This window comes from Zosterops lateralis (genome assembly GCF_965231275.1).
Source record: "Zosterops lateralis genome assembly, chromosome: 5".
Classification (NCBI taxonomy): Eukaryota; Metazoa; Chordata; class Aves; order Passeriformes; family Zosteropidae; genus Zosterops; species Zosterops lateralis.
This window is the reverse complement of record NC_139766.1, coordinates 26726971-26749858: the sequence shown is the minus strand read 5'-3', so window position 1 is coordinate 26749858 and position 22888 is coordinate 26726971. Positions and strand designations below refer to the sequence as shown.

At 36.9% G+C, this 22888-nt stretch overlaps 1 protein-coding gene across 1 annotated transcript in view; it reads left to right on the top strand.

Moving 5' to 3' along the window:
* USP46 (ubiquitin specific peptidase 46) overlaps positions 1-21611 on the top strand; it is a 33760-nt gene extending 12149 nt beyond the window's left edge. The window contains exons 2-9 of the mRNA XM_083860858.1: positions 1374-1454; positions 2204-2417; positions 4593-4822; positions 8202-8278; positions 13446-13529; positions 13808-14005; positions 14685-14763; positions 15693-21611. Of these exons, the coding sequence (XP_083716984.1) occupies positions 1374-1454; positions 2204-2417; positions 4593-4822; positions 8202-8278; positions 13446-13529; positions 13808-14005; positions 14685-14763; positions 15693-15794 (1065 nt within the window). The 3' untranslated portion in view covers positions 15795-21611. The remainder of the gene's footprint in view (positions 1-1373; positions 1455-2203; positions 2418-4592; positions 4823-8201; positions 8279-13445; positions 13530-13807; positions 14006-14684; positions 14764-15692) is intronic.
* Positions 21612-22888: the final 1277 nt, after the last annotated feature.

Here is a 22888-nt window from a genome sequence, read left to right as displayed (position 1 = left end):
AAGCAGGAGGAGCAGCCAATAGCCCAGAGTGCTGTGCAGCCCTTCAGAAGGGCATTGACAGGCTGGAGAGATGGGCAAAAAAGAAATTCAATGAAGGCAAGTGCAGGGTCCTGCACCTGGAGAGGAGTAACCTCATGCACCAGCACAGGCTGGGGACTGACCTGCTGGAAAGCACCTCTGTGGAAAAGGACCTCGGGGTTCTGGTTAACAAACTGCCCATGTGGGTGAGAAGGCCAGTGGTGCCCTGAGGTGCATCAGGAAGGGCATTGCCAGCAGGTTGAGGGGGGTGATCCTGCCCCTCTGCTCAGCCCTGGTGAGGCCGCATCAGGAGTGCTGTGTCCAGCTCTGGGCTCCACAGGATGAGAGAGACATGGAGCTCCTGGAGCAGGTCCAGTGGAGAGCAACAAAGACGAGTAAGGGATTGGGGCATCTCTCTTGTGAGGAAAGGCTGAGGGAGCTGGGCCTGTTCAGCCTGGAGAAGAGGCAGTTGAGAGGGAACTCATCAACATCTATAAGTATCTGAAGTGAGGGTGTCAGAGGGTGGAGCCAAGCTTATAATGTGTATAGGAGAGATGACATTTGCTTTGGCAGCAATCTACCTTACTTGCTTAGTAATTTGAACTTGTTCAAAAATGGGTATTTTATTATAGCAAAACAACAGGCAACATACCAAATAAATGGTTGTACTTACAGACCATCAATTACCTAAACAACTTTGGTGTTGAAGATACAGCTGAACATAACCTGCCATGCTAGGGAGGTGACTAAGAGATCTGATGCTTGGATTTATGTGCTCTTTAATGTTATATAGGACAGAACAACAGCTATATTACACTTAGTTTTAGCGTCTGTGATCTTATTAGAACTGTGTGCCAATCTGAAGCCCAAGTATTGTTAACAGGCTGATGATTGAGAGGGATTCAGAGGAATTTCAGTAATGCTTAGAAAACCTGCCTTCCATCTAGGAACAGGTTTTTAGGATTGTACTTAAGGTCAACTACTGTCTTTATGAGCCAAGAGGGTAATGAGATCCAGATGACCATGTACAGAGTAAAAATAGGGGGGAGGTGAGTGTGGGAAAGACCACTGTTGTGACCTGTTCACTTCTAGTCATTTATTACTAGAGGGTCCATGCCAGGCCAGCTCCACTATCCAGATTTGCAAATATTTTTAGTGGCTCATGAGACTGTTGTGCTTGCCTATCAGTAAGACAGCTTGGCTAATCATAGCTAAAAGGAAAGAATTATTTTTTATCTTGATACTGTCCATAATTTTACTTTAGAATCTTAATATTCTAAAGAATTTCTTTCTTTTTAATTGTTTTTGTTTTGTTTGGGTTTTGACTTTTTGTTTGCTTGTTTGTTTTTGTATAGGGCACCAATGCCTCTGCTCTGGAAAAAGACATTGGCCCAGAGCAGTTTCCAATCAATGAACACTACTTTGGATTGGTCAATGTAAGTACTATTTTGATGTTACTTGAAATTTGCTCTGTTCCTTGGTTTTATTTTGTTTTCTCTTTTCCCTACTCTTACCAATCTTCAATCTTATTCTAATGCAGGATTGTCTTTTTTTTTTAAGTGCTGCTCATGTTGCAATTTTAGGCAAAGTGAGTTGCAAAACTGTATCAGATGTTTGAAGATGGCTTCATACGCCCCCAGAGAGAACAGTTCTGTGAATATTTCCAGGGGTTAGAACATACACTTAAATAAAATTAAAAGTCTATTTTAACTGTGAAATAGGAGGGAGGAAGTGATGAAAGTATGTACAAGTTTAGGTACAGCATTCTGCATTGGCGACTCTTAGGAGGAGCTTTTTTTATTTGACCAAGGAGAAAATGAGCAAGAAGAGTGTTTAATCAGTTGCTTGTTCCCATAGAAATGATATAGATATAGCAATTTTTTCCATTGAAAACATTAGTCATTCTGCTACTGAGCAGTAAGAGAGAGTCCAGATATAGAAATAAATTTAATGAAATCCACTACAATAAATATTTTCCTTATAAGTGGAAACCTCTCCTTTACACCCTAGTTAATTTAGAACACCACAGTTTTTTCCATGAAGTGCCATGATGAGTGTGGAAATATATTTCTACTGCAACTGCATGGCAAAATGGCTGGTTTGTGACGGGAGTCAGAATTTGAATGAACAGCTAGTTTTGTTGTGATGCACAGGGATTAAGCTTGTTTTTAATTTTGCATGGCAGTTTGGGAACACCTGCTACTGTAACTCCGTGCTGCAGGCATTGTATTTTTGCCGGCCGTTTCGGGAAAATGTATTATCATACAAGGCCCAACAGAAAAAGAAGGAAAACCTCTTGACTTGCCTGGCAGATCTTTTCCACAGTATTGCTACTCAGAAGAAAAAAGTTGGAGTTATTCCACCAAAGAAGTTCATATCACGGTTACGAAAAGAGAATGGTAAGTGTAAAACTGAAGTCCTCTAAGGTATTCATGCATTGATCAAAAAAGTATAAATAAATATTGAGCAAGGTGATCATATTAATCAGAAATACAGGTTAGATTTTAAATTGTTTTTAATATTTTGTGGGGTCTATTATTATTTTAGTATCTGTGTATACAATATTATGTTTGAAATAACCATACCAGATTTCATAGGCTCCCAGAGGTGTGTGAATTAGTGATGTTTTTACACCATGGTGGGGCAGACCTTACCACAGAGTGAGCTAGGGCCGGGAACAGGGTGACATTGCTGTAATTTTCCAATTGTTTTCTTGTGGAGTATGGCAGAATGAAACATTGAGGGGAGCTGGCAGTATAGAAACTGTGTGACATAGGAAAGCTGCAAGGCACCACCACCTCCAGAACACCTTGGAGGATAAGCGACTGGGTACGTGTGGGGCAGTCAATTGACTACATGTCAGCTGCTGCTGTGGTTCTTGGAGTGGTGGACACAGTCTTAACTTTGTAAAGCATCAGGCCCTTTTTGGCCATTAAGTTGCCAACAGGATATACCTGATCTTGAGTAGTTCTGTCTAAGGGATATGAAGAACATCTTGAGATAGAGAAGCGTGTCACAGCTCCATTTTGGCCTGGATTCATATTGCTGTGGATGGTATGTTTAGAAACAAAGAGGGCTTTGAATGAAGAGACAAAGTATGAGTCAAACACCTGGAAGAAATTGCTTCCTGGTGACAGGATATAAATGGGCAGACTTTTCATTTCAGAGCACACATTTGAAATCATGAAAAAGTTAACTCTTCTAGTCATCTAGTGATAAATGCCCCCACACTGCTGGGGATCACTTGTAAAAACTGGATCTTATGTTTTCAGCTTTTTTAAATTAGGGCCAGAGTCAGTGTGTATTACCCTGCTTATATGTCCAGAGACGCTACAAAGCCAAGGATTCTGTACAATATTTTATGAGGAAATCCATATGAACTTTTTCAGGAGCTGGTAACACACATTCTTTTTTCTTTGACATGGTGGCCAAATTAAGCCTTTACTGGTGAAGTCTGTACTAAATCTTCACTGGGATATTTTCCCCTCTTCTTGCAAGCATGTTGTATTGAACAGGACAAGTCTTTTCTCATCAGACTTGTGTGTGAAAAATGAGATTTGTTAGGTGATTTGTTATTACTACATGAAGTGAGTTAACCTTGACTGGCTGCCAGGTGCCCACCAAACCTGTCTCTCACTCCTCGTCTCAGCAGGACAGGGGGGAAAAGATAGGAGGAAAAAAACTCATGAGTTGAGATCAAAATTGTGGGGAAAAAAAAATACATGCAGAAACAAAGGAAAACCAAAGGAGATTTATTCTCTACTTCCCATCAACAGATGACTTTCAGTTACTACCTAGGACATAGGGCCTTGGCATGTGTAGAAGTTTGTTTGGAAGAGATGTATCTTAATAATGAAAACCCACCCATCTTTCTCTTAGATTTTAGTGATGAAGCATAAAATATGACTTGGCCAGTTTGGGTCAGCTGCCTCACCTCACCTTCCCAACCTTTTTCACACCCAGCCTACCAGCCTTTGGGCAGGATGAGGGTTGGAGGCACAGCCTTGATGCTGTGTGAGTGCTGCTCAGCTACAGCTGAAACACTGCTACATCATCACCACCATTTTAGCCACAGCTACAAAGCACAGCCCCCTGTGGGCTACTGTGAGGAAAGGTAACGCTACCCCGGACGCAGTACACAAGTATGTGTCAGCATCCAGTGGCTTCAGTTTTTCCAGCCATGTGACTGACTGTCAAAACTCTGTGATGTTCCTAAGTGTCTGAGGGGCTTGGAATATGTGGATGGAAGTCAGTGCTGACTAAAGTTAGGCAGTGTCTACTGTAAGGAAATAATTTAGGATGAGTCACACTCTTGCTTTCTTCATTGACTGTAATGAGAGCCTACACAACCAACTCCAATGAGTGTAACTTTCTAGACAGCTAAAGTTAGGTGAGGTGAAACTTTCCCCCAAAGTGGCTTTACTGAAGCCAGGGTGACTGGCTGCAGAACTGTTCTTTGGGATGATTCCAAATACTTTACTGATCAAGGGCCAGTAGAAGTATTTGGAAAAAAAAAATTCTTTCTTGGAGGGAAGGATATTCCGCTGTATAAATCTTGACTCTTTTCTTCACAGATCTCTTTGACAACTACATGCAGCAGGATGCACATGAGTTTTTAAATTACCTGCTGAACACCATTGCAGACATTTTGCAGGAGGAGAAGAAACAGGAAAAGCAAAATGGGAAACTGAAAAATGGCAACATGAATGAAGCTGAAGAGAACAATAAACAAGAACTCACCTGGGTGCATGAGATTTTTCAGGGAACACTGACTAACGAAACTAGATGTTTGAACTGTGAAACCGTAAGCATTGGAGTAGATTTTTTTTGGTTGTTGCCAATTAATAGATAGATACATTTTGTATATATAAATATATGAATCTTTTCAGACATCTGAGAATTGTGGATATTCCTGTAGAATTTACTTCTTGAAGTGAGTATATTCTTTTCTAAAAATATATTTTTCTAAGCATTACTTGGCCAATCTCTGCCAGGTTTTGCTATCCTAATACATATCTCTACAGTTAAAATCCTTGCTAGTGAATACCTTTCCCTTATCATCGATATTGTGAGAGAAGGTATTCACATCATATTCCTATAATAAATGAAATGTTAAGATGAATTTATGTAAATTCTATCTTAAGAGTCTGACAGATAGACAGAGGGTTCATTATTAACAAAATGTTTTCTTTTATCTCCCTAATATTTTCTAGAGGATGATGTCAGTTTGAAATCTCTTATGTTTGAGCTATAACTAAAAATTAATTTTAGTTGGGAAACCTGATTGCAAGTCTCCTATTGATTACTGTCCTTTTCAAAGACATGCTCCCATTGAAAGAGAGAAGAAATAATTTTTTTAAATTGTCCCTGTGAGGTTACATGAAAGAGTAACACAAACAGGAAAAAAATCTCCTTTGTGGAGAACAGTGACACTGATCTTCCACAAAGGTTGGAATTAATATCACCTAATCTTTGCTTGGTAAAGCAAAGTTGATAGACATTGAGGATGAACTAGTTTTCTTAGCTGCAGGTGATGGAGATTGTGCAGGAAACTCTCTCCATCTGCCTCTAGGCTGTTTCATGAAACAAAGTTTTTAGCAGTATCTGATGTTTTGTTCCATACAGCTTGTCCTGTCTCCATGGTGTTACTAAGCTGTTGCAATTGTTGGTGCAGCAATGCTGAGAACTGGGCCAACAAACTGATCTGGCCTAAGAATGATGTACTTTTATTCAGATCAGTGCTGCTACTATGGGCTTCCACAAAGAAAACACAACTTTAGCTTAGCTGCATTAGGATGAGAGAAGGTGCCCAGAAGAGATATCTTCAGATAGCAAACTGAGCTTTAGACAACTGAAGTTTGGTGAGATTTGGTGAGATAAACTCTACCCAGGTCCTACCAAATGTGTAAAAGACATTGTCTGATATTTCTAATCATAAAGAATAGCTCCCTATTCCAAGAGAATATACATGGCTTTTCCAGGGACTTGGTCAGAGGAGGATGGTGAGGAGAAGAGACACAGTGATAGTCAACATGAAAAAAGATGTTGGAGCGGAGCAAGTTTGGAACAAGCTTGTATAAGTGAACACATGAGAGAGATACTGAAAAATAATAATTTAATCTATTTCAGTTATAAAATCTCGGGTAATAGCAAGTTAAAATAAGTGAAAGGTTAGAAATGTCTTTTAGCTGACAATCCTCTCTAAATAGTTGTGGCTTAATTCTAAATCAATATCTAGTGTTTACTCAGAGAAACTATGGTGAAGTGAGGATGTGTCCTTGGGTACCAGCATAATTGCAAAATTCCCTACTTGTAATTCAAAGTAATGAAGCTTTATGGAAAATGTATCTTGTCTGTAGCTTCCTCTGAATACAGAAATACTGTATCTTACTCAGGATATATTTCCAGTTTATTTTCCTTGGATTAATGTAACTTGAAATCTTAGGAAAATAGTAAAACAGATTAAAAGTCATTTCTTTGCTAAAATATTCATAAGTAGTACATGAAGAATCATTCAGATTTCAGCAGTTCTTATTCTCACAAAGACTGCAGTTTGAATCTGGTTTTCCAGCTCCTTTTAGTTGTTCTTGCTCTAAGTAGCTCATCTTCCCTTACAGTAAATATTTGGTGTGCAGAAATCAATAACAGAATTCCTAGCTTCTTTGAGGCATTCAGATGAAGCACGATACTCACCAAGGACTTTTTCAAGTGTTTAAGTTCTCATGATACTCACTGTGTCTTAGAACTCTAGTTCCAGCTGTAAAGACACAATGTTCTCTGAAGCTTTGTTGCTTTATCTTTCAAATTTTAGCTGTATATTTATACTGCAGTCTATTGCTGACAGTTTTGTGGTTTCCCATCCTCTCTGGGTCAAATCATGTCTCAGGGAGGATTTTTGTTTGAAGAACTGCTGTTCATTTCAGTTGAGTGTGCATTATGCCTCTGAACATCTTTGATAATATCAGAATTAATCCAGCCAAAGGTGTTTTCTGCATTCAGGTCTGATATGGCCTACATTCACCAAGCTTATAGGATCCCTGACATAGCACAAATATGAGCTCAAGGTGGTACATAACTATCACATCCACAGAATTGCAAAAATCTGAGCATGAGGGCCTTCTACCAGAACCATGAATTCATCTCCTCACAGAAGTTCTCATTTTGGACCACACTATTCTCCCATTTGATTTAGTTATTCTAAGGAAATGCAATCATAGGAGGCAAAATATGGGGTGTTTATGCAAGATTTTATTTAAAAATTGTTATGAATATGACTGAATTCATATGCAGTAAGTAATTCTGCAGTCTTTTGATTCAGCTGAAGTATTACAAGAATTAGCCATTTGGATGATTTTTTTGTTAATATTAGTTCACCTCTGAGATTAAACACTCTTAGTGAAAAATAATTTTCAATGCAAAAATCAGGATCTGTCATTCTGAAAATACTTGGACTTAAATTTTTAAAATAAAAACTCTTCATTATAATTTTTCTCTTCTTGTTCTGTCTAAAAAAAAAGATTGGCAATACCAAAATGATTTTGCAAAATATTATCACTGAGGCATTTTTACCTTTAATCTTTTAAATGTTTTAATCAAAATATTGACCAGGAACAATATCCAATGGGGAAATGTAGCTGTGTCAAGCAGAAGTATAAACCCACCCTTTTCAATACTCACTAGAGAGAAAGGATAACATGGTTAAGCATGACTTTTGTGACAAAAAACATATTTGGAAATTATCTTCATTGCATCCTTAATAATGGAAATAATTATGTAAGAATAAAATGGGAATGTATATTGTAATATATTATACAGAGGATGAACAAATTTCTGATTGAAAAAAAAGGTGGACTGTTACATAACAAGGAAACATACATATTGCACCAATCCCAGATAATATAGGGGAGGATGGTTCACAGTAAGTTGTCATTAATTGCCCATGGTTGGTGGGACTGGATAAGTAGAATAGGCAGAAGTTAACTTACATTAAATTTGTAGAATTAATAATAAATATCACATTGAACATTAGTCACACTGAACTAAAAAAAATTTAAAAGCATTGAAATTAATAACTTTTATGTAAGAGCAATTTCTACAGTAATAAATGTCTAGCATTTGCTAAAAATATAAGCAGCATTTAGATTTTTGGCATCTCTGTTTTACATATATGTTTTGTGCAACAGGTTAGTAGCAAAGATGAAGATTTTCTTGACCTTTCTGTTGATGTGGAGCAGAACACGTCGATTACACACTGTCTAAGGTAAATGAATGCATCTTTTTGCCAGACAGTTCTAAATGCTAGATTTTTCAGGTCCTGTCGGTATAGAAAAGTAGAAAAACATTTAAATTTGAATTTACCCTAAGCGTGAGAAAAAGACTTCAAACTGGATATTTCCTCCAATGACAAAATATACATTATTATCCTTTGTTTTACTCACTTTCTCATTCAATGTATGTATTTGAAAGAGAAAAGAAATCAACTTTCAGGGAAAATAATTGATTGCATCATTGTCTGGAAGAATTGCTGCAGAATAATAATTGGCTTAAAAGAGATTTAAATGTGCTTATCTTTAAGCTTCTACACAAGTGCTTTGTTGATTAGGATTTATATGCATATTAAAAGTTAAGTGTGTGTTTTGCAGAATGAATCCTAGAATCCATGGAGGGCAAAATACTTCAAAAGTCTATTTTTATTATCAGAAATTTCTTACTCATCTCACTCTAAAATGAGGTGAAGTCTTTTATTCTAAATTTCTGTTCTGCTCCTAGTATATTCTTACCTTAAAAACTGTAGACATCAAAAAAAGTTTCAGTCTTACATGGGTGATTATTCCGAGAGATTTAAACTGTCCAGAGTTTTGACATTAATACAATAAACCACTACCTATATTTAAGACCAATTTGTTGCTGCTCTAAGGTAATGATTATCAATTGGTCAAACTCCAAAATTGCCATCAAGATTGAAATTGCATTTATTAGTTATTCTGGAATGCCTAAGAGGGATTTCCCGTTGTGTCATCCCAAGGTGAGAGTTACAGAAAAAGAAAGAATATGACGTACTATTTCCTGAATCAGAGAGCGGTGACTTCTCTGTGAATACAACAATTGTACTAAGTAACTTCTGTTATTATTTAAAGGGTCTTTTTCCTTCTCAGCTTCTGTTCAGTCTCCTGCAGGATACTGTAGCAGTCCTTAGCTCAAGTAGTCCACACTGCATTAATTAGCCTCCCTGTAATAAGTGAACAAACGGAATAGAAGCTTTGGAAAGCAGTGCATTCTCTTTTTCTCCTGTAGTCTCTTTGCCTCTTCATAGTAACCAGTAATTGAATTGTAACTACAGGCTTTTGTTTGCACATTTTTGAGTTCTTCACTGTAGCCACTACCCTGAACTTGCCAGTATTACTTACCTTTCGCTATGGTGTTCAAAGTCAATTTGAAATCCCACTGAGCTGCAAGGATGCTGCAGTGCCTTTTGAGGTCCTTGCTAATCTGAGTTATTTGGTTCTGTGGTACTGGAGACTGATCTCTGACATTTTCTTACAGCTGAGTGTGGTGAATGTATTAGAAACCGCTGCTGTATAGAAGTTACCATCTGCCCTTCATCTTTCTCCAGTTCTTTATTTACATTCTTGATCTTTTATCTTCTTGGAAATGTTCTGTTGAGAATAGCCATTTTATGGAAAGGCAGAGAAAGTACTTCAGTAAAAATACCAATAGCATTCCTTCTACTAAGCAGACAATGGCTTTGGCTTCTGCATCTACAATTCTGTAGATACAGAAGAACTGTATTTGCACAACTGCAACCAACAGTGGATGGTGGAGTTGAAAATGGCTCCAAAGAGGTCAGCCCCTACCTTCATGTCAGGGACGATGCTTATCCAATCTGTTCCAGATGATGTTTTTAGCAGTATTATCTTGATTGTCCATCCCAATCCTTCCTGTTCTTTACTACTACTAAGTTTTTCCTGCTGTGTATAGGAATCTTTAATGTTTCAGTTCAAGCCTTTTTCTACTTGCCCTGTGTACTCTAGGGTACCAAGGGTTGCCCCCATTCCCCTTAACAGTAACCTTTTACATACAAAAAGAATGTAATCACTTTTTATTCAATTTAAACAGCCTAAGGTCATTCAACTTCTCCTTCTCAGGCTATCTTCTCTGGATCTCTACACATGTTCATTACTCTTCAGCCTTCTCTCTAATTAGACCTCTCTCTTTAACTCTATCTTTCTTGAAGTGCTGCTGTCTAGACCTGGGCATAATATTCCAACAGAGATCTATACAATCCTGAGAAGAATGGATGCCCTAAGTCTCTTTATGCATTCCAGTGTAGTGCCTTTACTCCAACAACATGACATGCATTTTGAAGTTTACCCATTGCTCCTTTTGGAGGAATGGAAAGCAAAATCACAATTTTTCTTTTCTTGGGGTGAGAGGTACAGGCCACTATATACAGACTGAACAGGAGGCAAGTTATCACCTTCCACCTATTCTGATTGTGTTTTATGTTAGCAGCATTTCTACCTCTGTTTAGAAAACATATATTCAGTTAGAATATAGATTTCCTTTCATTGCTGTGTAGTATTATGTATTATTACACAAAAGGTAAGCACTTTTGTGGTTTATTTCGATAGGAACATCCAGGTTATTACTGTTTTTGGAATCTTTACTGTTTCCTTTCTTTTAACAACTGCCTTGCTGTCTCTTAATAGCTTTAGAGGCTGCTGCATTTAAAAAGTAAAATACAGAAAAGCTGTGCAAGACAACATTAAAGTATAATGAATCTCTTTACCACTACAGATGGTCCTTGTGTGCACAAGATGTCCAAAGAACAGAAAGAATATAAGCCTCTGGCACAGTCTAAACCCACAGGATAGACAGTTGAGCCTGAAGCAATGAAAGTCCAACAAATATAGTATATATCCATTGTTTTTATTTCCACTTGGAGTTGCAAAGTTTACCAGTCAGTTCAATCCTGACTTGTGCAATAACTTATATTACATTAATAATTCTCTCATTTCTTAAAACTCAAAATTAATATTATTTATGCATACAAACAATAGAAAGCATCTTTCACACTGTAGCAGAGAGGCTGTAGTAGCACAAGGTCAATGATAAATTAGTACATCTTGAACAGGTGTATTTAAAAATTTCTTTTTCTTGCTAAAATAACATATAAGCAGAATGCAGATTTGACTATTAATGGAATAGGAGTGAGTTAGACATATCTTGAAACTAGTTCTGCAGGTCTAGGGAAGAGTTCTGCAAGGCTGTGGCTCTTGCACATGCAGACTTGGTGAACTCCAGTCAGTGATCTGTTGTTTTTAACTGTTCAGCATCTGTTAGAAGTGTTGTGCTGAAAATTCTTGATTGCTGAAAGAGTTACTGAAGTTGCAATTATTTCAATGCCTAACCATTTTTTCAGTGAAAGATTTTTTCCTAATACTACTAATAATAAATACCATAATGCTACTGATAAATAAATAAATAGTACTACTATTAATAAATAATACTAATAATACTCAGAATACTAGTACATTTCAAAAGGAATTCAGAAACTCTTTGAGTTTAATTAACTTTCATGGGAGACTTGGCATAGAATAAACCAATATCTATCGAATTTCTACCACCTGCACATGTTTTTTCATGTTAGAAAAACATTATTTCCTTGCTTCACTTTGAGATGGGAAGAAAACTAATAAAATCCCCAAATTTGTTTGCTTTTTCTTAAAGTTGAGACTGTAGGCTTTGAAAATAAACATCAGACTCTTTCACTAACAGCCAACCTAAAACTTTCACAGACGCATTCTACTGTGTCCTATGTTCCCTGCACATATAACTCATCTTTAATATTTTCTAAAGTTTTAGCTCTTCACTTACAATGCCCTGAAAGGTTACTGTGTTTTTCAGAGGAATTGGCTGAATTCACTTAATTTTGAGTTTAAATTCAAATGTGAAATCAGATATTGAGATCAGTGTTTACCACTGAAGCAAATCCTTCCCAGTGATAATGCTTTTTTTTCTCTTAGATAAAAAATAATACTTATGATCAAAGTTTAACTGTAACTTATCTTTCAGAAGACACATTTTTCCCTAAATTTCAGCACTTTCTCTCAGTGTTAAGACCTTATAAAGAAAATAAATCAGTAAAAGTATTCTTGGTTATTAAAAATTTTACACAGTCTTATGAAGTACTTCTTTGTCATGCTCTGTCAACCTTAAACTTTTATGAAGTTATGTAATTAACTTCTAATATCTATGTCCTAGCAAACTATATAGTCTTTATCTCTCCCATCTACCCCTGTAGTGATAATGTCAGGAAGAAATAATTATCCAGAATCCTCCCTTTGCCTTCTAAGACAATTCTGGTGCTGCCTTCTGTGAGAGCAGGGTGAAGTTGCAGACAGTGTGGATTCAGCCTTCATGAATGTGAGTTGCAGTGGTAGAGGGGAATTTATTTGCGTCTGAATGGGTCTGAATTTGCCTGGAGTTCAGAAGCCTGTCAGGTACAAGGTAGGGGCACTCAATAAGACAGTTCTGGAATTCTGATATATCTATTTATGGCCCAAATTCACATTTTAAACTCATGTGTTTAAAATGGAAGATAGATGCTTATATCTCCATTCACAGTTCTCAAAACACCTGCTCAGCTGCAATGTAACACAAGAGGTGTCAAAAATAATTATTGTTATTTTTTTTACAGTTAAGTGGTGTTAGGTACCTAAAATTCTGCTCCAAGGTGTATCAGCACAGTGACTTCCAGCAGAACTTTTCTGTGAACTGAGAGATGCTATCAAATCAGCCTTCCACTGCCTTTGTCACTTCAAAAGCTCCAGCTCCAGAAATATCTCCCAGGTGTATTTACTTGATCAGGATTCACAAAATTTTCTATACCAGCTGCCTCTTTCCTTTTTTAGAAAATGAAAAAGTATTATCTAAAAACTTCTGGATGACTGTTCAAATGGTTAGAGGATGCAGGAAACTAAGTTCAATTTATTTCTTCTTTGCAAGAGGATTCAAACCTCTCTTCTGGAGGAACACCATAAAATGTGAGATATTTGGGGATGGCAGAAGTGCACCTAAAGTTGCTTCATTCTACAAACAATTTAAAAAGAAACAGAATGGATTGAGTGATTATACCCAAATTTGGGCAGCCCCTTTATGTGAGAGACCAGATATAGGTCCCATTTTGAGACACCTGACCTTTCATTTGTATCATATAGAGGGCCTCAGCTCCTGATATAACTTGTCATAGCAGCCAGATACCCTAATTCCATTTGCAAACCCCAATACAGCCACTTCAGATGCTTTAGAAAAACTGGAATAGGTGAAGATTTCACCCTATGTGTCTTTTGGGTTCCAGTCCATCAGCCCAAGTGGGGCAAATGTATTCAAATCCTTAAAGAATTGATGATTGTATTTATTTACAGAGACTTCAGTAACACAGAGACACTATGCAGTGAACAGAAATACTACTGTGAAACTTGCTGCAGCAAACAAGAGGCACAGAAGAGGTAAGCTAAGAGTAGGCTGTTTAGTCTGGCAGACTTACTCCTTGATATTTATTTTGTTTAAATACTTAGAAACCTTACATCCTGAATGCATTCTCTGTGTGGACTAGAGAACCTGCAGGCAGATTTAAAGGTTTGTGTCTTAGTCTAGAAACTACTTCTAGTTGACTATTGTTACTTAGGAAGTGCTTTTACAATGTAGACGTTTGCTTATTAAGGGAAGAGAGAATAGTTTTGAACTGGTCAGGTGTTTATCATATGCCTTGTTAATGGTTTCACAGGATGAGAGTAAAAAAACTGCCAATGATTCTTGCCTTACACCTCAAGAGATTCAAGTACATGGAGCAATTGCACAGGTACACAAAGCTGTCTTACCGGGTGGTGTTTCCTCTGGAGTTACGTCTCTTCAATACATCTGGCGATGCCGTCAACTTGGATCGGATGTACGACTTGGTAGCTGTTGTTGTTCACTGTGGAAGGTAATGTACTTTCATGTGTATCACAAGCTATTGCCAGCTGTTTGCCAAGGGCAGAGTTATCCCTGACGATGTGGGGAGAAAGGGAGGCAGGGCTTAAAGCCTGCTGCTGCACAGGCTTTCACGAGTCTTGGGCTAACTATTTCGCCAACCTCACTCATAGTAAATCAGTATGTGTTTAAGAAATAATGTCTCAGGGTCTCCAAAAGTCATAAGTTTGGTTTAAATTGATGAAACGACCTCCTTCCTCATAAGACCCCTTAAAAAAGTTGGGAGCCAGGACTCTGTGAGGGCCAAAGGCTGTCATCATGTAGGCCCCACAACAGATCGTGTTGGTCAATTCCCTCTCACTCCCCCCCCCCCCCCCCTTAGTTCTGAAAGTTTTAAAAGTATTTGATGCCTACCATGAGCAACTTGTTAAGTGTTCTGTAGGATAATTCGCTAAATGGTCCTGGTGCAGATGAAAACAACACCCTTGGCTTTCAGTTGATTAGCTTTGCAACAAGTTAAAATAAAAAGGTGAAAGGGCTAAATGTCTAGTGTACCACCACAGGTGGAATTACATGACATTTAGTTTTTCATAACATTTAGTTTTAATTCTGCATTCCTAAAAAAAATGTGAACTTATCAAAATGTACTCAGTAGTACATTCTAATACTTTGAGGTTTTCTTTTTCTTCTAGTGGACCGAATCGGGGGCATTACATTACTATTGTGAAAAGCCATGGATTTTGGCTCTTGTTCGATGATGACATTGTAGAGGTCAGTATGCTAGAGGTCATGGGCACAACTTTTGTATTGATTTTTGCTTCCCTACTTGAGATTAAAATTCTGATCCAGAACTGGGTAGAGATTACCAGTCTGCAAAGCCACAGTTTGGTTGTAATGTTTATTCCAGCTATGTTAGGAAGAAAGGTTGTAAACAAAGTTATGAATCCTGTAGTTTGTGCTCTGTCAGTATTAGAGGGATATTTATTTCATAGCAACATCAAATGTTCTTAATACCAGACTTTAAGAGTTTAATTTTGAATGTTTTCTATATCTAATAAAATCAATTTAATTCACTGAAACCTTATCACTTGGTAAAATTGAACTAGGTAAAGCTGGCATGGCTTTAGAATTTTCAGTTTTGAATTGGGAATTTACAAGAAAGTCTGAATTATGTTGTTGATCTGGGATTGCTTGAATGTAGATTAGAGTAGATTCTGTCCCACAGCTGTTGCAGATTCTGTCTAAGCATTCTGAAATTCATTCTTATGCAAACCCTTTATGTCATTGTGGCACACTGGCAAAACTGAGGTTTCGAGTCTGATTTCCCAAGAGGTGAGGAAAGTAAGCATTGGGATGCTGGATGGGGCAAGTCTTGAGGAAGGTTTCTGAAAACTTGAGAAAGATGGGATCACATGCTCACATTTCTGTGTTTTAACAGTGTTCCTTACTGCATTCCAGGGAGTCTCTCTGTTATTGGAAAAAGCCTAATTCAGTTAGGTTCAGTGACAGAAACACACCTATGAGTGAGATCAGCAAGACTCAGCCCCTAATCTTTTACCCTTTCTCTGCATACATTGCAGACAGAATTTGCTAATTGCTACCTCTAAACAAATTACTGAATGTCCTTTCTGTTCATGCAGTAATTTAATCTGTTTTTGGTATTTATCTAACAGCATATTGAAAAAATATTTATTTTGCAGAAAATAGATGCTCAAGCTATTGAAGAATTCTATGGGCTGACCTCTGATATATCAAAAAATTCAGAGTCTGGCTATATTTTATTCTATCAGTCAAGAGAGTGACTTGGCAAACTGTGATAATTGCGACAAGGATGCTGCATGCAAAAGAAGGTGATGGCTCCCCTGAACTGGCTTTTACACAGACCACATCTCGGATGGTTGAACAACAATAGACTGTCTCCTATTCAATGGTCTGTGTGATGTTGATCTAGCCGTCCGTTTTTCACATTCAGAACTTTGGTTTGGGGGGCGGGGGCTGGTTTGTAGTTTTTAAGTCTGATTGAAGAGCTAATTGAAGTCAGATTTTAGTGAAATTTATATGTTCTAACATTTACAGATAATAGGATCTGGATGTCAATTGTTAAACCCTATCCAGCTAGAGTAGTATTTTATATGAAAGTGCTCATTACATTTAGGGCAAAAATATTTAAAACTTTCTAGATGGTTTTGGAGTGTGTTGATTTACAAAGCATTCCTTTAAATACATCCTGACATATACTTACCCCTTTTAAATCTAAGGAAAAAAACCAATTTCATGATGGTTTGAATTGTGGTTGTTTAGGGGATTTTTTTACATGTTACTCTGATGCAGAAAAGATATTTTTCCAAAATCATTTCAATTTTGGTTGTTCAAAACTTTCAGTGTGTAACCACAGACCTAAAATTCACATAAGGAGATTTAAATTACACTGGAACTAAGTAATTCTGTATGTTCAGTCACTTTGTCATGAGATAGTACAGATGAGGTGAGATTTCAGAACTTACAGAGCACTGGAATAAAGAGAGTAAGATCACACATATGATGCAGAGATAAATTGCTTTTATAAAGATTGATTTTTTTGTTAAAATGATATCATATATTGTTTACTTTGATTGAGTTTGCAGAGATTGCAACACTGCTCACATGTAACATATCCATCAGGACTGAAATTATCCAGTCCATTTAAATAAGCATTGCTTGTACATAAAACACAGCTTGATCCTGAAATTTTCTGAATATCTGTAGGTCCCATTTTTGTTTCCCAAGATGGAGTCTATTTCTGAGAAACATAATACATAGCAACCACTAGTGTACATACTGTCATGTATATATCATCCTTAACAGTTTGGTCATATTTGACAGAGTTGTGTCACCACAGGAACAGATAGAGATCTGGAGTGCTTAATTTCAAAATTAGTGCAAAAGGCTCCGTTTGTGATTTTCCTGCGTGAATTTGGCTGGCACTTGTCATGCACTGGCTAATAAAATCTCTTGAGTTCACCTGAATACCTGAATTTGGCAAAGAATAAATGTAGAAGAAAGTATCAATAGGGTTTGAGAAGGGATTGATAGTGGCTTGAGTTAGGGGTAATGCTGGGTAAATACCTTGTTCAGTTTGACGCTCTCACTCCATTATACAATTCTTGAACTTCTGTATCCAAAGTCCTATTCCAATGACATCAACAGCCAAAACACTCTTTTTGTCTTCATGGGGACTGATGGTTGGTTCTAGTATTTATTAGGAAATATTCTCATCTCACAAAATATATTTCTACCTGTTACATTTTAGTCACTCATTATGTATTTATCAGACAATGTTGGTTTTTGTCCTTTTGTTTAAAAAGCCTGCCTGACACTTTATGGCCAACCCTCCATTTCAAAAAATGGCTTTTGAAGTGCAGCTACATCTCATATTTTATTCTTCTATAGAAAAGATAATAATGTTTTTCATTGTACTCTACTGTGAACATGAATATCTTTTGTGAAATATTGGTGAAAATGAAGTAGCTTTTACTGTAACATCATCCAAAGTTCAACTGGATCTATCAATGGCCATTTTGTAAACTAAGGCAATGTAGCACTTTACACTGAATGAGAAACAGAAGCAGACTTTTCAGCTAAGCTTATTTGTGATTTATCATGATATTATACTGATGCAAGAAAACAGACATAGAATGTAACCTTAGAGGACTTGAGTGAATGATAGTAATGTCTACAGAGATCACTCACATGAGTGAAGGCTTGCAAGACAAGCATAATTAGGATGCAGCTCTTATTCTTTTATTGATGTTAGAATGAAATGTTCTGTCTCTAATACAGAAGATAGACATCTTACGGCTGACTTCAACTCCCAGTGAGACTCAGGAGCTTTTCCACTGGAAAGCTAAACCTGCAAATGCCTCTTTAATTGATTTATTTATAAACATTCAGAATTCCTGTATAAAAATATAAAAATTACTAGCCTTTTAAAATGGATAAGGTTTCTCCACTGTGAATGAAATCACTTTCTAGATCAGCATTAATCAGTGCTGGTCCAAAAATCTGTATTTTGCAGTTTACTACTGAACATCCTTACAGCATTCTTTAGTTTTAAAAGATTCAGCAAAACAGATATTCTTAAGGTATCATTTGAATCTTCAGGGCTCATGTTTATATGAAAAGTAATTTTTCATAAAATAATTTTTAAATCAGTTCTATTTTAGGAAACCTTTTCCTTATTTCAATAGACTTATGTGAAAATTGCTTTTTAAAATGTTAATAGTTTGAATTAATATTTAAATGCTAAACTAAAGGATAATACTCTCTGGTTTTCTCCCTGCAAGACAGCTTTAGATTGTAAAACATACAGATCGTTGCAGTAAATTATTGAGAGTAAAATTACTAGAATAAACTGTTTCATAAAGTATGAAAAAGCATTTTTTATTCATGCTAGCCCATGAAAAATCACAGCACTAGTATCACACCAGTCCAGCATCAGGAGTCTGACATCAGCTCTGAAACACTGTAGAATACACACTTCATATTAACACTAGATAAACTAGGGAGCATTATCTTTTGATTAACAAAGTTGCAGTCACAATTCTGTAGTTTGGATCCAGTCTCGAGTGTGCTGAATGACTTCAGTCCAAAAGCTGCCTGTCACAGCAGTGTCAATGGTGCCAGTCTAGGCAGAGGAGCTCTTCTTTGTCAAATAAGGCACATTCACTCAACTTTTGCAGGATTGAGATCCCCACAGGAACAATCATATAGTGAAAAGTATTTTAGTTGATTAAATAATGTATAATCCCTTTTCTCTTATGCTTATGCATAGACTTCCAGTCCCTTGTGAAAGAATGGAAAAATGCCTAAGACCATAAAAGCTTTTCAACTAGCAGCTAGAAAACAAAATGCTGGCGCAGGTCTCTAATACTACTCTGTGCTTCCCTAAAATGACTATATTATATGGTGTAAGTTCTAGGTATAATAGGTCTAACAACATCTGAAGTTTTCCAATTGTTTCCCATGCTGTTGCTGAGATGCATTGTTCATTTATAAGTACTATTACTATGTTCTTTACTTAGAAAGAAAAAAAAAAAAAAGTCTTGTGCTGTGTTTTCACACCACTACAGTGCTGATGAATCAATTACCTTGGAGGATGAGCTCAGAACTCAGATTTTATATTTCCAAGAACAGGCTGTCGGGATTTTCTGGAATTTCTAATCTGGGGACATAGCAGCGGAAGGCAGAAGAGTGGAGTGATGGAAAAGCCATACCAATGAAATAGAACACCTTTTGGAAATTAGGTCCCAAAATTACTCCTGTTCAATTCTATTTTAACAATTTAGTTGCCCCAGAGTACTAGATTATGTATGAAAAGTCTGGCTCCTGTAGCAGCTGGAGTAAAGAAAACAAATCAGTAGGAGTTTCCTTCATATCAAGTTTAATAAAAATATTAAAGACCTAGCAAAATTAAACTGAAATTCACCTTACACCATGGGTCCTAAAGTGCTACCACAACCTGTCTTTTATCTTCAGATGTTACATTTCAGTCACTCATCTGTTCAACATTGTGCAGTTGGCACCTGCACTGACAGCTTGTAGCTGCCAGTGATTTGATGCCTCTCAACAGCAGACCTTTCTTGTTTTACGTCTTTTTTTGCTGCACAAGGCTGATAGTTGTGAGCAGTGTCTTACAGCTAAATGAATACTAGAAATTTTAATAAGTTTTAGCTGTGTATCTGTTCTTTGCTAGTATCTTTTAGAAAGGTTTGTTTTAATTTATTTTTTTTTGTTGGTCTGTTACTCTATTTGTATAGTAACTAATGTGGTTAATACTATTTGTTTTGCTTTAATTTTTATGTATTTTGTTGGTGGTTTTTTATGTAATCAACCCAAGCACTTTAGCAACAATGTCAATTTTGTGAAATTTCAATCAGCTTAATATTTTTTTCTTTGTCTTACTGCTTTTGCAGTTGTTTGTTTGTGATCCAACATCTTTAGTTACAACTCACTTTCCATTTTTAGGCTTGTAGTTCTAGCTAGGATGTAAAATTGGAAGGCCTGAGCATTTTGGTACAGATTTATTCATGTATAAAAAGGATAGAGCACTTACTATGTGTCTGCCACACACATCAGTGTGTACCTGACAAGCTGCACTCTCTGGACATTTCACAACCTCTTATGTTCTCTGCCAGCTAACCCATCTGAGGGTGACTGTAATACTTCCATCTGTGACACAAGTATGACTACAATTCAGAAAAGTTCCAGTTCTTACAGGAGAATTCTCTTTTACCGGACACAGAATCAGCTGTCAAGCAGCTGATTATACAGGTATTGCTCTCTCTGCCATTTTATCAGAGCTCTGTTCAGTCTCAACTGTGAATAATCTGATGAGCCACAATCACTCTTGGCTACTGTGTGTGTGCTGGCAAGGAGAGAAAACTTATGCATCTTTCTTTTCTTCACTTGGGCCAATATAAAGCAAAAAGATAATGAAGTAAGATAAGTGCTTGTGTAAAATGATTTTTTTTAAAGGACAGCATCTGTGGTGTCTGTCCCTTTCAGAAAGTCCCTGACTTTCTGTGTTGTTAATGCAAGGGTTATTCCTAGTGCTTTAGATATTGTATTTTCTTTGATCAAGAAAAGACCAGAACATTTTCCTGTTGCATCTGTTCTGATACTTAGGTGTTTCTTCTCCATTTGACATGGCCCTTACTATGTAAATAGCCCTTGGCAAGCCTTGATAGACACCCATTTTATTTCTTTCCAATTAATATGCATTACTTCAAAGAGATTGCTTGAACCTGTCTACAAGATTTATTCAGATAACACAGTTCTATTTCATACAGGGTCAAATAACACCTATCAGGAGGTATGTGCCCACCTGATGGGACCATCTGGCTAAACCTACACCATTTTACATACTAATGATTCTTAACCCTCTAGGAGGTTTGTTTGCTGTCTTTGCCTGACTGATTTAATATGAAACTGCAAATAACTCCCTTTATTCATGGTCTCAGAGTTGCTATAACTCTTTAATAATTTCTGTTTCATTTGGTTATCAAGACTGGGACTATTGTACTATATAAAATAAATTAACTTGTGTGTGCCATTCACAGCGGTCAATTTAACAGCCTAATGCTTCTGATGAAGGCTGTTGCAGTGGCAACTTCACTGTATGTAAGACTATGAAAGAGTAAGTAACTTTTCTGTGATAGCTCAGTAAGTCGATAGTAGAGGCTGGACTGACATGCAGCTTCCTAACCTCCATCTTTTAGGTAATCCTGACCCTTCTCATAGAGTTCCAAAGTGGCAGGACTAAGTCCTTTGTGAAGACATCTTGCAGTTTGCATTGCTTGCTGCAGTAGGTAATTAATGAGTATTTGCAACCCTGCTGTCCCCACTCCCCAAAATCTCATTAATAGGTATACATTCCTTGAAGAGGCTGAGCTTATACCTCAGCTTTGTATTTGAAATGGTGTTCATGTTTGAAATGTCCCACACCAGACTCTGGCTATACACTAAATTGTTTCCTAGTCCTCTCTCAACTCTCATTCTAACAGCAAGAGCAACATCAGGGCAGCCATATTACAGGTGCCGTGCTTTTCATGGAGACAATTTTCTAGTCTCAGTGGCTTTCATTGAAAAAGACCTAATACAAGCTCCATAACTTACCATGATGATTTAGGAGTAAAGCCACCACATCCTGTATGAATATGAATGTAGGGTAGGAGGAAGAAGAAAGAGAAAAGGATGAAATATGAAAAGGGTTGGTTTTTCTCAGAGGCTTTGAATAAATGTATCTGTAAATATATAGTCTCTCTCTCTACCTTGTCAATGCAATCATAATAAAACTACTTAAATTTTGTGCTAGTTTTTTAAATGGAATAAGAGGTAGCAAAATTATGAGGCACACAATTGGGGACACATACAAATACTGGATTTCTAGTATAGCGTACAATACTCAGTGTATGTGTACAGATGAATATCTGCTCTTTTTAATCATCCTGTACATGTAATTGAACCCTGCACCACCTGCAGAACTGTAAGATAAAAATCATGTTGGTTATTAAGGTTGTAACATAAGAAAACAGTATTTTCTCCTGTTAACATGTTTATATTTTACATAAAATAAACTCCCTAGCTGATCTTGCTTCCATTCAATTTGCTTTGGCTTCAGCTGGAGCCATACTAAGACTGGATATTGATGTTGGTTGTTACACAACATCTGAATGTCAGATGCCTATGTTCTTACAGATGAGAAGGCTACTGGTGTTTGGTTTTTATTTAATTTAATGTGATCATCACATTTTAAGTGACTTCAGAGAATATTTCACCATGCGGGCTGACTACCTCTGAAGTGTTTTAAGAGAACAAATTTTGCAAGTAGTTTGAGTTGTCTTGGTAGAATATACATACAATTGCATGACTGAGCTGTAGCCAGTTAAAGCACACCACTGACCTTGTCAATGTTCCTGAGCTTCAATGTTTCAGCTAAAACTGAAGAGAATAAAAATAAACCAAAATTGAACTACCTTTTACATCAGGGAACAATGAGCCCTTTTAGCTTGGGATTTTACCTGTGACTAATGGAGTGGGAAAGGATTTTGCTAATGAGGTCTAAAATTTTGCCAAGAGTTGAAAGATTCCTGTTCTCTGCTGGTTTTCCTTTAGTTGTTCATTAACAAACACAATTTACATTCTCAAAAGTGAGGTAAATACAAGGCTGGAGTTTCTTGCTCCTGTCTAAATGGATTATCTTTATTCCTTCAGAATCATTTAGAGAACTGAAATCAAACATTGCTGTCAAACTGCATTTTATATTTATAGCTATTACACTGTAAGATTTATGGCACATCAGACTACCAAAAGACTGGGTTGAGAAACACTTCATATCTTACTGTACATATTTCTTCTC